The sequence below is a fragment of the Bidens hawaiensis genome, unplaced genomic scaffold (assembly GCF_021521415.1).
Source record: "Bidens hawaiensis isolate Kalapana, Puna unplaced genomic scaffold, B.hawaiensis_p1.1 tig00033174_1, whole genome shotgun sequence".
NCBI lineage: Eukaryota > Viridiplantae > Streptophyta > Magnoliopsida > Asterales > Asteraceae > Bidens > Bidens hawaiensis.
The window spans coordinates 36,549-54,597 of record NW_027495678.1 but is presented as its reverse complement, the minus strand read 5'-3'; the positions used below and the strand labels follow the sequence as shown (position 1 = coordinate 54,597).

Here is an 18,049-nt window from a genome sequence, read left to right as displayed (position 1 = left end):
TTTTCGGTGAGGGTACCGGCTAGAGCAATGGCATCACGAAGTTCCTTCGGGTCACGACTAAGGACGGAATCTTGGATTTGCATCGGCAAACCCGAGATGTACTTATCAATGGCACGCTCCAAAGGAGTAACCATATGCGGGATAAGGACGCTCAATTCGTGGAATCGGTTCTTGTAAGCGGTATTATCACCTCCCTCTTGCTTCAAATTCCAGAATTCTTCCTCCAACTTCCGGAGTTCATATTTCGGGCATAATTGGTCTAACATGAGCTCTTGAGGTCATCCCATGGCAAGGCCATGGCAACCTTACCCCCAAGGTCTCTCTTTTTGCTAGTCCACCAAGTGAGGGCACTAGATTTGAAAACACTTCATGCATATGTGGTCTTCTTGTCATCCGGGCATGCAGAGTGGAGGAACACGCTTTCCATGTGCTCGAACCATTGAAGAAGGGTTGTTGCATCCTCAATCCCAAAGTAATCGGTCGGGTTAGCGTTGGTGAATTGCTTGATAGTGAAAACATTAGGGTTTGTGAAACAATCGCGGCATTCACGGCTTGGAGTTGAGAGATGACCATAGGGAGGGCTTCCACGATTCCCTTCGTAATGCGAGACGACATGCGACAGCCCGAGTTGCCGACGCGGCACTTACGGTTGATGAGACTAGAAGACATGCTGCAAGGATAAAATGTGTAAAATTTATGATACTTGGGTAAATGTTGTAAATGTATGAGTTTGTATAAGTTGATACTTGTGAATTCTAGTTAACAATTTGAGGTTGAGGTTGTGAACGAGGTCATTTATGAGATGTGATTTATAAGTGTTGACGTAATGAGGAATAATAAATAAAATAAACACATAATTAAATAAATAAATAGTTATAACATAATTTAAAATTGAAATATGGGGTTTCATTTGTTAGTTAGGATTTCATGAACCATCATGGTTTCTTCCAACGAAATGAAAATATCGAAAACCAAATAAAATTGATTAAAATTGAGTTGTGACGGGGGGGGGGTTGAGATAGATGATTGAAGTACTTTGAGAACCACCCCGTATTTGCGTACTTCACCCAAGTATTCAACTAAAACACAATACGGAAAACCGAGTTTAGCCACGTATCACCGTGAATTTGGTTATAAATTAAGGATGTGATTGTCACATGATCACGATTGATACAATGAGGGTAGTAGATTCGTGAACGTTTGGTGTGATACACTTTGGCCTAACAAGTTTCACACTCACACCTCACCCTCCAGGAAGGCACCAGGTCTCACGGTTGATCGAGATGTATGCGCATTGCACTTCCTTAGGCTCGCAAGCCTTGGTGTCAAGGGATCGGTGTACAGGTGTGTCCCCCTTACAGTTACTACATATCCGTTACAAGAATCATCCTCAAGGAGAGGGGAGTTAAAAGGTGGGAATTCTTAAGGAATTTCCCGATTTAAAAATCATACTAAAATTTTGAAAAATGATTTTAAGGCATAGCCTCGGAATAAGTGTGTGCTTTCGTGTAAAATTGTATATGATAAACAATTTAAATAATTTAAGCTATGTACAAAAATTTAAACAAGGAGGGTGCACGTATAGGAACACGTATAGGGACCCTAAGCATGCTACTAGGCCATTACGTCTAACCACCTATCTTATAGCCTTCGCTTATGATACCAATCTGTCACACCCCAACCTATGGCGGAATATGCCGGGACGCGACATAATTATATCATAGCTCAAAAGACACTAGAATAAATCCACGTTCAATATCTAAATTATTAAATTCATATAATCCAAACATGTATGTAAAGCATAATCATTGTTTAAAAGAAATTACAGCTAAAAATAATAGAAATAAAGTTCATCATTATTCATGCATTCTAAGGTCCAACTACTCCTTAATCCCTTGATTCTTCATCCAATATAGCTACCTGCGCCATGCGGGAAAATACATAGTTTGTCAACATAAAGTTGAGCAAGTAATCACGGTTTTTGAATACATATAATATAAAAATGACAATTCCTTGCGATAATATGAAATACTACAACTAGCATAACAATATCATAACGATAATATTAAAGCTGTCTTTTCACCCGGATCCAATGGATAACAAGCTACTCCGACGTCGTATGATCATACTAATGAGGATGAGGATGAGGAAGAGATACCAACCACCACAACATAAAATAAACACATAGTCACATTTGCACGTATAACTAATTGAGCAATATCATATAACGCAAATAGTGGAATTGTAGTGAAAAATGATTTAACGCATAACGCCCCCAAAATATAAAACGATAAAAAGGGGGATGTGAATTACTTACTTTATAGGTGAATTAATGAGGATGAGCTAACAATAAAAGTGCGGATGGATACGTTCAAGCTTTCGAGATACGTCAACAAAAATGCCCTAATTGTTAACAATGGTATAATTAATAATTGAGGAAAAGAATTAATAAAACATAACGATTTGAGTTTGATGGGATATTATTAGTTTCAACGTAATTATTTGAGATTTAATCGGTTTGAAAGATTTGGTGTTTTTTAGTGTTTTAAAGCACTATTATTATTGTTAGTATTTATACTATTATATTATCATTACTATTATTATTATTATTATTATTATTTGATAATCCTCAAATATTTTATTTATATTTTTCATACAAAAGAATAATAGAAATCGTTTTTAAATAAATTATACATAATATCTATATTAACGGGAAAGATTATTTGATCTTCTAAATTAGTTCAGTTTCATAGTTGTGAAAATAATTATTATATCATTTATTATTAAAGATACATGAATACCGTATCATATATTTGTATATACTATAGTTAATTCAAGAGATGAGGGTTTTACGACAAGGAAAAACAAGTGTATGGGGTTCGGTTTCGCTAAACTAATGTTTATTAAATGTTATATATTTAATTTAATAGTAAAAAAAATGATTTACAACCATTAAAAAAAATAAACCAATAAAACCGGGCCTGGGGAGGCTCGAACCCGCGTCCCCAGCCGGTCTGAAGTTAACAAACTATGCACTTGCCATCATGGCAGGTGTCTAACTTGGTTACAAGATCAGCAGACTTAAATATATACCGATACACTGTTAAACCCAAATATGATAACAAGCCCTAGATATTCAAATCCATTTAATTCATTGATGTTCATTCAAATTAAGTTAGGTTTATTGTTAATGGATCAAAAACGACATATAATTATGCTTCAATTACCGACAATGGTGGCGGATTGAGGGTTAACGAGCTACAAACGGGCCGCGACTGTTCTTGAGATCAAACAGGGTCTTGACTGCTTTGTATTTGGCAATTGGACTAGGGTTTAGCGTTGCGAGGGTATGAGGAATATGTGGTGTAATTTAATTGCATAATGATTGTGTTTATATAGCGTTTTGAAGGTCGGTTAAGCCGTGGGTTTGATATACGCAATTAATGGTCGATTTTGATTCGTTTTTCCAATTTTAACGTGTCGGTGAGATCGTTTTTGAGCGATAAACGATTTGGTGAGATCAATTCCTAGATTATAACGAGAATTAAGGTCCAAGCAAAGTGGGGGGGAGGGGTATACGGCCGTGAGTTAGAGGAGGGAGAAGGATGATTATTTTATTATTATAATTTTGAATGGTAATTGCAGTTTGGTCCTTGGTCTATTGAGCTGGGTACAAAACACGTTTAAAGTTTAGTTAGGGTTTTTTTTTGCCATTCTTTGATAGTTATATAAATATAAAAGGAATAAAAGGAATCTTTTATTAATAATTTAAACTGAAAACGAACCGGGTCGGGTACAAACATGAAACAAAAAAATCCAAAATGTTACATGTAGGTTGTTAAATATTTGTGTAGCTATATGTCAATCTGGTTATCCAAATGCATATAATCTGTGTAGGCATTTAAAAGTTAGTGTAGGTATATGTTAATCTCATTCTCCAAGTACATATAAATTGTGTAGGTTGCTAAAATTTTATATAGATATGTGCTGGTTGTGTAATGATATGTTTTTAATTGTTCTCCAAGCATGGTGGTTGTGTATGAATATGATTGTGCAGGGATACGCTGATTGTGTAGGGACATGTAATTTAATAATCGACAAAACGGACATTCCGAAAAACATATAAACTTTATAGGTTGTTAAAACTTGGTGTAGGTACATGTCAACCCGATTATCTAAATGCATATAACCTGTGTAGGCACTTAAAGTTTGTGTAGGTATATCTAAATTTCATTCTCCAAGTACATATAAATTGTGTAGGCTGTTAAAAAATTATATAAATGTATGTTGGTTGTGTAGTCATATGTTTTTAATCATTCCCCAAGCATGTTGGTTGTGTATGAGTATGATTGTGTAGGATACGCTGGTTGTGTAGGTACATGCAATTTAATAATCGACATTCCTAAATACATATAAAACATGTAGATTGTTAAAATTTTATGTAGGTATATGTCAATCCGGTTATCAAGATGCATATAACATGTGTAGGCACTTAAAATATGTGTAGGTATATCTGAATTTCATTCTCCAAATACATTAAATTATGTTGGATATTAAAATTAAATAGATAAAAGTTGGTTGTATAGTGATATGTTTTAACCCAAAATGTCATCATAATCTTTTTAATGGGCTGTGAAGTAAACATGTCAAAATCAATGAATAAAAAATAATGAAAAAAAAAGTAAAATTTAAACAAGAAAGCAACTAACAAGAAAAGGATAAAACGAAAGCTGATTTCACATCATCATGTATTAATACATTACTAAATTTGTTTAAAAATGTTAGCAATTATGTTATGTTAATGTAATTAAAAATAAATTAATAAAAGTTAATTATTAAAAAACTTTTGATTGTAACTTATGTTGAATTAAATGGTTTTAATTACCAAAAATAAATTTTGTCATTTTACTATGTATTGCACCCTTATATATAAATAATTCAAAAATAAAAAAGAAATAATATGATTGGTTAAAACCTCTTTTCGCACTTCTTGCATTAAGGGGGGGGGGGGGGGGTGAGGGTGGTTTAAAAACCATCACTTGCTCCCACCAATCACGGTGTGCCACCTCACCCCACCACTTTCCATCACTAGTGATGGAATTTTGGTGGGGGTGGTGGTGTGATGGAATTTTTTTTATTTTTTTATTTTTTTTACAATAAATACTAAAACAAGGTTAAATTAAATAAAAAATAAAAAAAGATTAAATAAATATTACAAAGATAAATAAATTAAAAAAACCGACAAAAAAAAAACCTACGGCGCTTCCCAACCCTACTTCTCGCATAGCTCGCGTTTGCGTTGAAGTAGGATCAACTAAAGGGTTCGTTAAGATGTTCGTGCGGTTGTACGATGAATGTTAAATCGGCGTTTTTTTGGTTTTCATTCAAATGGTTGATATACGCCTCGTCACGTTTAATTTTGAAGCAAGAGCTAGTTGCTTTCGCTCCTTTGTCTCGACCATTTCCGCCAACTTAGCCAACTTGTATTCGTTGAAGTCCTCGGCCACCGTTTCCTTTCCTAATCTTGACGATTCCCCACTTTTCTTGCGATGCGGCCGTGTGGGTGTGGCTGTGTCTTCGTCGGGATCGTCTCCGGGTTGATCGTTCAAGTTCATGTTCGGCGTGTTGCTTGACAAGCCATCGGTAGACGTTGTGTAGTTCCCGGAATCGGAAGTTTTTGATCTTTTTGAAGAAGATCATTTTTTACTTGGAGCCGTCGGTCCGTCCATGTCGACCACGAGAACCGGTTCCCACTTCGGGTGGTGTCTCGCAATCTCCCACGCATCCAAGTGGGGAAAAGATTTATATCGGAAAATCTTGATATAATTACTCAAGGCGTTCTTTATGATAGTCGCCTCGCTCGCTCCGCTTTGTGGATCTCGGCTCTACAAAACATTTCGAACAATATATATATCAAAATTGTAAAAATAAAGTAATAAATTATAAAAAAAATTTAACTAATAAATTTAAAAAAATAATTACCAATTGGATGTAGCAAGCATTAAATTTTGATATTTTTCTATTCAAATCTCCCCACTTGGAAGTCATTTTATCCATGTTTCGATCGGTTGCATCGGGAAGTTTTTCAAAATGTGCAATAACACGTCTCCATAACATATCTCGTTTTTGTTGGTTTCCGTGTTTTTTTGTTTCGGAGGCGTGTAAATAAGCCTTGGTCAAGGCGACCTCCTCCGCGGACGACCAAGGTCTACGGACGATGGCATCCTCCTCCGCGGGTTCATCTTCATCCATATCGTCGTCTTCATCACGAAAAGCACGTGCAAATTGATGTATAACATTGTTATCCTCTAAAGGATCGACGGACGTTTGTGATGGTTGAGATTGAAACGTTTCAAAAGGATTATTTTGAAATATTTGGCTAGAAAAAAGTGGAATAAACGGTTGGTTTTGATACGGTGTCGATGAAAACGGTGAATTAAATGTTTCAGATTGAAATGGTTGGTTTTGGAACGGTTGTGGTTGAAAAGGTTGTGGTTGAAAAGGTTGTTGTTGGAATGGTTGAGTTGTGTCGGGTTCATCTTGTAATCGGAATCTCGCCGGCTAGCAAAGATTTTGTCGAACCTTTGGTCGGGATTGGGTTTTCTTTGAACCCGAGCCACGTTTCTTGAACCCTCCATTTGTGTGATGTTAGAATGTTGTTTGTAGTAGAGGATTTGAGTTGGATTTGAAGATGGATTTGATTATATTTATATAGGTTAATTAAGTTTTTTTTTATCTCCTCTCAACGGTAATATTAACGTTTGAATTGGATTTGAGTACGTGATGGCCATCATGGCCCGCCCCCCATCACCCGTGATGGGAGGACCGGCGGCAGTGTTCGTGATGCCATCACGCGTGCTCGGGCCCTATAACGGACCACCCCCACTCCCCTAAGAATCACTTCTGAAATGAACCTAATCCTATATATATATATATATATATATATATATATATATATATATATATATATATATATATATATATATATATGATTAGGTTCATTTCAGAAGTGTTTCTTATTGCGAGAAGCGCGAGAAGATTCTAACCAATCACATAATTTCTTTTTTATACTTTGATTATTTATATGCAAGGGTATATTAGTGAAACATCAAGTAATTTATTTTGTAACTCATACTCATTAATGGTTTAATAATTAATGATAAGTTACTAGCAATTGGTAAGTTACAAACTATTATTATTATTTTTTATTTCATATAAAATTTGAACCATTGTAATCTATTTGATCTAAAATCATTTTATTCTATAAATGACTAATTAATATTATTGTTATTATTATTATTATATAAGTGATATAGATGTGACTACGTAACGTGTTGTAAGCGCACTTTAAAATGTTGTGTTGTTATAATTAGTGTAGTGTGGTGTAGACATATCTAATGTAGTGTATGCACACTTTTAATGTTGTGTAGTCATAATTAATGTAGCGTTGATATATCTAATGTAGTGTAGACAAAACCTAATTTTGTGTAGATAAACTAATATCCTACACATCATAAAACATATACTACACATTAAGCAACACATCTTACACGTCATACAGCATATCCTACACATAAACCTATTTACATCTTATTTACAGTTTATCAATAAACAAATCTACATCTTTTTTCATTTTATTTTTAATTTCAAAATTTTTATATAAATTATACACACACACTTCAAAATACCACCTACACAATACATAAATGAACCAACAGTCAACACACAATAAAAAAAATTACACATACACAATTCAAAATATCACATACACAACAAATATATGAACCTACACAACTTAAATGAACCTACACGTGATGAAAGATACATATACATAAATCAAAAAAATCACATATACAATACATATATGAACCTACAAAGTACATAAATGAGCCTACACACGATAAAAATTAGAACTACACTATTCAAAATACCATCTACATGGTACATATATGAACTTACATATTACATAAATGAACCTACACGATAAAAATTACACTTGCACAATTCAAAATACCACAAATACAATAAATGTATGAACCTACATAGTGCATAAATGAACCTACACATGAAAAAAAATACACATACAAAATTTGAAATACCACATACACTAACAAAATAAATAATGTAACTTTTAACATAATCATTTTTAAATTATGAATTTAATTAGTAAATTAATTAACTATGAAACTAATTAATTCCTAAATACTATAACTTTAACATATTGTTGGTCAACGTTTTTTTATGAACATTGAAGAACGTGTTAGCTTGTATAAACTAGAAAACGTATGGTGAAACCCACAAATTTATTTGGTAATAAAAACTTTTGGTAATATAGATTATATGATTTTTTTTACAGGTTGTGATAACTTCTCTTCTTGCAAGCTTAAGTTATTAGAATATTTTATTTGAGAGATGATGTAGTTAAATTTAGGAATGTAATAATGAAATGTAAGTTACAAATGTGGCTTCTACAAAGCAAAATACCAACATACCCATTTTGTTTGAAACTCCATTAATTTCCATTAAGATGTTGAAACTCATAATTACACTATTACCATTTTGATTGTAGACCATAGATCAATCATCATCAATGGTTATGATTAACTTCTCGCACTTCTCGCTATAAAATCACTTCTCGCAAGATCCATCCCCCATATATATATATGTGTGTGTGTGTGTGTATAATATGTTTTCTTTGGTTATCATGCTTTCTTCTATTTATCTTTTAAGGGGTGTTTGAGATTCTTTATTTTTACCTCCTTATAACTTATTACTTATGATAAGTTAAAAAAAATATGTTTATGTTTCCTTATTATGTGAGAGGAAATATTGATAAGTTACACATTTGTAACTTATGACTTTTTATAAGATATAAGAAGGTGAAAATAAGGAATCCCAAACAACCCCTTAGTCTTTTAGTCTTTGTAAGCATGGTGTTGGGTCGCTTTTTAACTATTTGTAATCTATTGTTAAAAAAACAAGTTTGTTTTTAGTTCACTGTCATAGCAATAGCAAAGTGGATTCGATTGTCCCACAAGAATGTTTGTAGGACAATTTTTTAATACATTTTGTTAATGGCATTCTAATATTCTTCTATGTTTAAACAGTAATTAATAGGTAGGCTATGTACTCCATAGTAAGAAATGATTGTAGAGCCTATGATGATTATCGTTGTCGCCTTTCAACCTGGAACCCAAGTCGCGTTTGACTATTCAAATCAACCGTTCCGACAACACATGCCAAAATACTTCTCTTTCAAATTGAAACATCATTTTTTATTATGGTATTTAATTTTGTTTTAGTATATCTCCCTCTCTATCCCTGAACCAAAAATTACACCAAAACTCATTATATTTTCTCTCTCTATTTCAATTAAATAATACTTTTCATACATTTTATCATTACATTTTTTCTTTCCTTCACTCACAACCACTCTTAAAATATTAAAAAATTATAGGGGAAGAACAGTAACTTTTAAAATATACAGAAAAATCACTACTTTTTCTAAAATATAAAAACTATTCACTCATAACACCCTGAATTACTTTTTAAATTATAAAAACACCTCTCACAGTAAATGAGGAGTTGAATGAGAATGCCCTTCTACTGTAGACGTCATTATCTCTCGCGTCCCCACTTAATGCCTTTCACCATCCATCAGGTACACATTTAGTACACTAAAAAACCATAAAAAGAACAATTTTATTCCCAAAAGGCAATTTCAAAACCCATTATTACACTTGCAAATTAAACACAGGCGATACTCAATCCGAAAACCAGAATGCAAAGGTTGGTTTTTCTAAAAACATCAACAAAATGAAAGTCTGTTTGTTCATGCTACTTCTTGGTTCCAGCAGAAGCAAGCTCAACAGAAATTATGAATGTTGACTTGGTGGCTTCCCTCAAATATTGCACATCTCCACTCATGAGCTTCAATAGATTTCTGCTAATCACAAAGCTTATTCCTTCGTCAGTCGCATCCACACTGTTCCCAAACATCTGCCTTAACAGCTCTTCCGGCATACCACCTCCCGTGTGCGTTATCCTACAAAACCACATCTGTTAACCGTTGGCGGCTTGAATTGTTCAAACCGAACACGACCTGACCCGTATTTTTTATTTGTATCAAAACAATCAACCCTAACTCACTTAAACTTAAAACTATGTAACCCGTGAGTGGTCCATTCGACCATTCTTCTAATTGTGTTAATCAAGTTTGTGGGCTGTAAAAAATGGGCTAAGCAGGTCATAAACTAGGTGGTGTGTCGACCAATTTAACTAAACAGGTTGGCAGCTGATCTCTTGACACAGGTAAAATAAGGTCATCTAGAACACAACCCATTTAACCGGGGCCTCCTTTTTAGCAGAAATTCCTGCCTGTTTAAGAACATCGCACAGAACATCCCTAACCAAATCATACCTATATTTAAAACTAGGTAATTCTTTGCAATGCACCGCAAGGTCTCCAAAGGAATCCAAACAGACTTTGCGGCAAACTGGGCAAGGCTCATCAATCGGAAACATATGGATCATTAACCGGTACTTAAGGATAGCCCGGTACTTAAGGGTTGCGGCACAGCCTGTTGCCCGTTTGCCTGACACTTTATTGTAATCGTTTTGATTTTAATGAAAAATAGCAAGTTTAGAGATTAAAAAAAAAAATTAATTATACAGGCTATCCCGAGCATGACTTGTAATAAAATGGGTCATAAATGCATTAGTGGGTCAACTTTTTAACTGAAAAGGTTGGCGGGTCAACCTATTTAACCAAACGGGTTAAACAATTAAACCCGAACACGACCCGTTCAATTAAAAGGGCGGGTTAGTGGATCGACATGTTTAGTTAAACAACTTGGCGGGTCAACCTCTTTAACTAAATGATTTAAACAGGTCAACTCGAACGGGTTCTGTTTAATGAAGCATGACAACCAGAACACCACCCATTTTTCAACAGGCTAAATATCCAACCCAAAACTATATTATTTTCAAGTCGTATTCAGGTCATGCCGAAAATTGTTACCCCTACATATAACTTAGCTGAGAGCCTATGCAAACAAACTAACAAGTCAAATTCGAGTCATGATAATATGCATACCTTAGTTCTAAATTCACAAGCTGAACTAACTTGTCTAAGTGATCTTTGGTCAAATTAGCTGCTAAAATGATCACACCACCAGGTGGTGTACACGAGACCGATAGTGACAAGAAATCTGCAATAACTTGCTGAAGCCGTACACTATCACCATATAGCTTCTCCAACAACATTTCTTCTGCTACACTATTCACTACTTGAATTCCCATAATGTTGCTCTTTGTCATAATTTGACTTAAAGATGCACCCAATATTTGCTGGAGGTTAAATTCAGCCATTTCAAGATCCAAACACCTGCCAAAAGTTATCCATACTTTAATCACTTTATTAATTATGAGAAAAATGCCCTACCCAATACTAATCAAGTTCTTTTTTATTTTTTATTTTTTTTGCTGTAACTTTTACTAATTGCTCCAATCCTATGTAAAATTTTTATGAATGTTGCAATAATTTAAAATCAGATGTGAATGAAACATATGAATCTTGTATAACTTTAATTGTTCCAATCCTACGTAATTTTTTATTAATTGTTCTAATCATATGTAATCTTTGAATGACTTTATTAGCACAGTTGAAAAACGTGGTTATTATTGTATAAAGTTACACCTTCATGAAATGATATGATTCAAAATAAATCATACCCGTCAACGATGCTATCGAGATCTGTGTCATCAAATACTTTATTCAGCTGTTTTTGACACAAAGCACTCGTGTGAAGAAGCTCCCTTTGTTCATCTCCCAAATCGGTCCCCTCCATCATTTTTCTTGAAAATATGATCCCCGAAAGCGGATTTCTTATCTGTCTTCTTACATACGCTAACGCCTTAAGCCGCTTAGCCGCAATTTGCTCAGAAATCCTCTGGAAATGTATAGCTTGTTGAAGATCTTTACTTGCTAGCTGCAAGAAGCAAAAGAGCCCGGTAACGGTTCCTTCATTATCCACCCTCTTACTAGCACACAATATGCAGTCTACATACTTCCCATTTTTACCAAAAAACCCGAATGAAATCTTTTCGGCCTCTTCACTAGTCATGGCTTTGTTAAGAACAATGCTGAGGTTAACAAACGCCTCTTTGTTACTGAGCCGGCACAAGGCTGCGTGGGTCCCGAAAACCTCACCCAAAAGCATTTTATCTATGACTTTTTCTCTGGATATTCCAGAGACCTCGGTCATGGCTTGGTTCCACTCAGAGCACCAACCGAACTCATCGGTTCCAAAGATTGGAGGGATAAGTGGGTTTGGGTTGTGAACAATTGCTTTGTAGTCACCTTCTATTCGGGTGAACTTGTCCATTATTGTCTTTTGGTGAGTTATGTCTTGTGCAATGCAACATACTCCTACAACGTTTTCGTTTACGTCACGGCTTGCACATGCGTTAACCACCAGCGTTATTGGTTTGGAGTGACTCATTGATCCATGCCTTTTGATTTCAAACTGGACACCGGTCTCCTCTTTTCCTAATCATGTAGAAAACATAGCAATTAACATGGCATTATTCATATGCATACGCATCTATACATAGCAGAGGTGGAAAGATGGACGGGTAGACATAGCCCATTTAATAAACAGGTCGTGTTGAAGGTTGACATGTTTAACATGTTTAGTTAAACAGGTCATACTCGAATTTGACCTGTTTAACTGGTTTATTTATACATGTCGACGTCAACTCTTTTAAAGTAAAATATAAAAATAAATGAACTGTATAATTCCAACCTGCTAATCCAGCTCATTTAACCTAATCATTTCAACCAATAAACCACTTATAGATGAATAGGTTAACAAATTTTACTCATATAGATGAATAGGTTACAGGTCAGGCTACACGATCTTAAGTATATCCTAGGTTAATGTTAATGCTGATGTTTTTAGCACAAATAAACATATCGTTCGGGTTTATCAACTCAACCCATAAACCCGAGCCACGTCAACCCCGGCACGATTGACACATATCAAAAGGTGTTCCTTCTTAACGTTCATTTTAGTATGGGTCGGTTTGGGTTGACCAGCCACCTCATTTTCTCCATATTTTTAATATTTTCAAATACATAATTAATGCTATTTGTTATTTAAAAAAATTATTCTTTAAACGAAATGACTTAGATTTTGTATGCATTAAAAACAAACTTGGTGTCTTTTAAATTTTTGACCAGATTATCATCTGCCTTGACCCATTGAACCTTAGTCAACTGGTCAATTTATCTATATATTACTCGATTTTAAGAAAGATGATACCTTCCAATGCAAGATTCAACATCTTTTGAATAGTGTTAACTGAAGAATCTTCAACAAGTGTTAGCAAATGTGTACCAATAGCCTCTTCAACAGTCAACCCAGTCAACTCAGCTATCTTAGTATTCCAACCATTAATCAGCCCATCAACATCAACCGCGAGTATAGGAACCGAAGCCGTTTCAATCAACCTAACCATCTCACTTGTAACCGCTTCCAACTCTTGTATCCCATCAAGCTTAAGCTCATTAATCCCAGACTGAATCACATTCGAGTTCAAATCCGCCACCTCACTCTCTTTCAACGCATTTCTTAATATTATTTGCAGGGAGTGGATCGCGTCCATCTCAAAATCCTTCCAGGCAAAACTCCTCCTTTTCACAACTTCCAAAAACGCCTTGAAAGACGACCTCGGGTGCATCCGTTTGCCATCATCTTTTTCACCCTTTTCGTGTTTTGCACCGCCCCATTTGATCTCGGAAGCTGTGCTCGATCTAAACCAAAAAAGAAAATCTTTCTCGGTTAACCGAACTGACGCCATCCCACAAACCACATCACCCAGAGACAGAGCCCTGGGGTAACCCGCATCATACAAACTATCAGTACTCAGCCCGGTTGAATCAGTGTGGTATTCATAGAGCCACGACACTATATCATGAATTTGTGACTCGGTCGGGCTCACACCCATCCGGTACACCTTGTTTTTATACAAAAGAGCCGCACCGTCACACTTAACGAGGTCCATAACATTTGGGCTTTGTGACACGATGCCTAAAGGCGCATCACGCAACAACAAATCACACAAAAGTGTCTGTGTTCTTAAGATATTCTTTTCAAGAATCTGGTTTTCTAACTCCAACTCTTTGTTGATGTGAATCGCGAAAACTTGCGCTAAAAATTCGCACGTGTAACGTAACGGGAATGGGACGAAGCGTGGAGTCGTGTTGTGACACACCACCAATCCCCAAAGCCTCTTCCTTTTTTGTGGATCAGATGGCTCACCCTCTTCATCCATGTCGTTTATCACAACTGCCATCACTAAAGAAGCTATTGAGGTCATGTTTTCCATATATTGTAAATGACAACTATGTGGGGCCCGGAGTGTTGACCCGCATAAGGTTAAGTCAAACTGTAGCTTCTTGTCTTGAACCACTTTAACATTTTTAGCGCGACAGTCGCATATCATCCGGACCTTGTTTTTCATGAACAAGAACCGTGCGGCTTGAGGGATGTCGGTGGCGGGGTAATGCAGCCCGAGGTAGGGGTCAAGCCCGGGCTTAGTGATCTCGGCTATGACCTCACCGTGGTCATCATCATGAAACTTATAAGCCATGACTCGGTCATAACCCGTGAGTTCAAACACCTCTTGGACCATCGTGTCACATAGCCGATCAATGCTGCCACTGGGCAAAGATTGCAGCCGGGCTATGGCTTTAGCTGCGTGTTTGTAAGATTGTAACGCACCCGCAGCTGTCATGGGGACTTCGTTAGGCATAACGGGCTCGAAATCTATGATTAAACTTCCCGTGACACGGTGAATAATTGCATAAAACGGCTTCCCGGATGTCTTACAATGGACCAAAATGGGATTTAGTAATGACACCTCCCCAAATCCCAAGGCTTTAAACAATGCGGTCGCGCTGGGGCCCGCAAAAATGGTTCTAACATCTGTCCCGATGCCAAGAACCGGGTTTTCACCAACAGTGGGGACCGCGTGGCTCACCATTGTCAGCATTTCGGGAGCGTTTTCGCTATACGCGATTACTTTGAATGTTTTCTCATCTAGTGCCAATAAGCATCCAAAGGGTTGTATTAACTTACCCTTTTGGATGTGGCGAAGGTATGCGGTGGTTACCTTGTCGGAACGCGGCGGTTCACCTCCAGCAACAATGTTGCTAACATTAACCGAGCTCGAGTAGTCAAAGGAGTCGCCGGATTCCTCGAAATCTGCGTGGAGCCTGGCGTCCACGGTGGTTTGTTGGATGATTCTAGCACTGTGTTTTGATCTAGCAGAATTGGTTGATGATTCATTGGGTCTGGAACCAGACATTGTGATTAGATCTGAACACAAAACATACAAAAATGATGAAATTAATTACTACACTTTTAAACTTTTGTTATAAAGTTACATAGCATAAAAAGCCCACCACTAAAAAGCAGTTATCGATGGTCATAATGTAATCTTTGACTGAGAATCCAATGAAAAAGAATCAAAATCAAAACCCATTCCCATTATTATGAAAGCCAAACTTCAAGCTCTATATATGTTTTGCATAAACAAATGGCCCACAAAATCATTTCAATCTTAAACTCGAAAATACGAAATCAGAAAGAAATCACTGTAGAACTCTCACATGAACAATAACCCTCTGGATATATTTATTATTCAACCAAAAATAGATGAACAAGAAACAAAACAAAAGCACCCACAACACTCTGCAAGATAATAATAATAATAATAATAATAATAATAATAATAATAATAGAAATTCAAACACTGAAAGAGTGAAAGTACCTGATGAAAAGCTTCAAACAGGATCAAGAAGTTGGAAGATTGAATCTTGTTGGGATCATGGAGTTAAATAGATGGAGTTAGGTTGGAAGATGAAACCTACAATTTCTGCTTGAGTGATGGGTACCTGTGCGTGCAGTGATGAATATATAAATACAATTATATATTATTTTCTGTTGGGAGTAAGTGGGGAGTGACCCACTTGACACACAGTGGCAAAAGTTGGCGGTTTGCTTACTAAAGATGGAAAATAATGGCAGCTGATATGGAAACATACTCTTACGAGATTATATTCTTCACCCATATGGTTCATTTAGATATATCTATTTTTTTTAGAAAAAAGATAAGTTTTGAGAAATTTATTTATTTAGCTCTTAGCGGGTTCATTATTCAAGCCATCAGCAGATAAAAGACGTACTATTCACAATTATACGGGGCGTATAACATTGTGGACATATCATACGAGTTGTATATGATTATGCATCCAATTGATATTTTGAAATAGTTTATATTGACTCATATAAAATAAAATGAGGTTTATACGAATAGTGGGTGGTCTGCAAAAGTTATGCACCGCTTCGTGACACTTTACTATAACTAACTGATTAGACCGTACATGATATGTTATGTTAGAAATTAGATGACAGGTATGGCAAGTAAGGATAATGTATTTATAATAGCAGCCAGTAAAATTTGTTTTTAATAATAAATAATTAAATACTACAAATTATATGTTTATTAAGAGCTGGCGACGGACCTAGGCCCATTATCTCGAGAAGTTCATAATTGTTATACACACTAGACGGGTGCCCGCGCGATGCAGCGGGAAACGCGAACTTTGGTAATCATATTACAAGTTTATGTGTGTTCATTGTTTGGTTTGAAACCGTAAAACCGTTCAAACCGGTCATTGATTGATTTCATGGTTGATTTTTTTTTCTTTAACTTTCGACCAGCTAATTTCAATTATCAATGAGGTGGTTTCGGTTTTTGACGACTAAAAAATGTTACTAACGGTTTGGCTCACGGTCTAATTTAAAAACCATCAAAACCAGACCACAAACACCCCTACGTAAAATGTTGTTTTTTTAACTGAAAAAACATTAGCAATATCATACTCAAATTAAAGATAATAAAATTCTCGTTTTAATGGTGCAATCATTTAAAAAATGTTAACGTATAAAAAAGTTATGACCGTTTAAATTTTGTAGGGGGGGACGGGGTTGTGTCACACCCTGACTCAGGCCTAGGCGTGTGACTGTCAGTTGGTACCTGTTTTGTAAATATATCAGAGTAGCGGGTTCATTTTAGCGGAAGTTTTTAAAATATTAATTTATATTATCAAAATTACTCGGGAATTAAATACCCAAGTTTCAATTTTACAAAACAGTGATATTAATATTACAAGGATTTATAAGTATACAAAAACGAGCCATCTTGAGTGACCTTCTATGACTCCAATCCTTGTATACCATCTACTGTCATTTAATTACCTACAAGGGTGGGAAAAACACGTCAGCTATGTGCTGGTGAAACGTTGTTCGATAAAACAGTTTTTAACAGTCGTTAAATACAAAAATAGTTTTCTGTTCACAATCTCAGCAGGAACGCCTGTCATTCCCGAAATTTTTACCACTGCCCTACACACACAATTCAAAGGTTCCCCCGAGTACATAGCCCCTGTTCGGAGACAACCATCCCCTAGGCTATGTAACCCTGTTGGAGAACCGATTATGACCGACTTGGTTTTGTATGCCAATTATCAGTTATGTATGGATCCAGACACATGTGCATTCGGTCTGAGTTGCTTTTTATTATCTATTTTGTATTATAATGATTTTAGAGACAATAATCTCATACGAGCATTTATCAGACTCTTTGCAATAAACAACCTGTCTATTACAAGAGTAAAATCAGTTCAGACCAAAACGGTTAACGTGTTCACCTTGTATTATCAGTTTGGTGATATCAGTACTTCTTTCCTCAGTATGCTATTGACCTATATTTGTAATAGGCATGCATAAGTACCTAGATGGTATATCTTGTTTTATTCAGCAGACTTTAAGTCTGTTTCAGTTTCAGCAGGCTCGAGGTCTGTTCAGCAGACTTGGAGTCCGATTCAGTTCAGCAGACTAGAGGCTTGATCAGCAGACTCTTAGGTCTGACCTTACCTTAGTTGAGTTATAGTCGTTTTATGAAAATACTTTGGATTTAC

General features: G+C 35.8%; 2 protein-coding genes across 2 annotated transcripts; both read right to left on the bottom strand.

The window, feature by feature from the left end:
• Positions 1–5,696: 5,696 nt before the first annotated feature.
• Positions 5,697–6,252, bottom strand: LOC143584563 (glutathione S-transferase T3-like). The gene is made up of 2 exons (XM_077066589.1): positions 5,983–6,252; positions 5,697–5,885 (listed from the first exon to the last, which is right to left on the bottom strand). The coding sequence occupies exons 1-2, from the start codon at positions 6,250–6,252 to the stop codon at positions 5,697–5,699; spliced, it is 459 nt and encodes a 152-aa protein (XP_076922704.1).
• Positions 6,253–9,797: 3,545 nt separating this feature from the next.
• LOC143584560 (phytochrome A1-like) lies at positions 9,798–16,045 on the bottom strand. The gene is made up of 5 exons (XM_077066586.1): positions 15,838–16,045; positions 13,326–15,383; positions 11,734–12,550; positions 11,096–11,386; positions 9,798–10,045 (listed from the first exon to the last, which is right to left on the bottom strand). Exons 2-5 carry the CDS (start codon positions 15,370–15,372, stop codon positions 9,838–9,840), a joined length of 3,363 nt encoding a protein of 1,120 aa, XP_076922701.1. The 5' UTR covers positions 15,373–15,383; positions 15,838–16,045; the 3' UTR covers positions 9,798–9,837.
• Between the last annotated feature and the right edge of the window lie 2,004 nt (positions 16,046–18,049).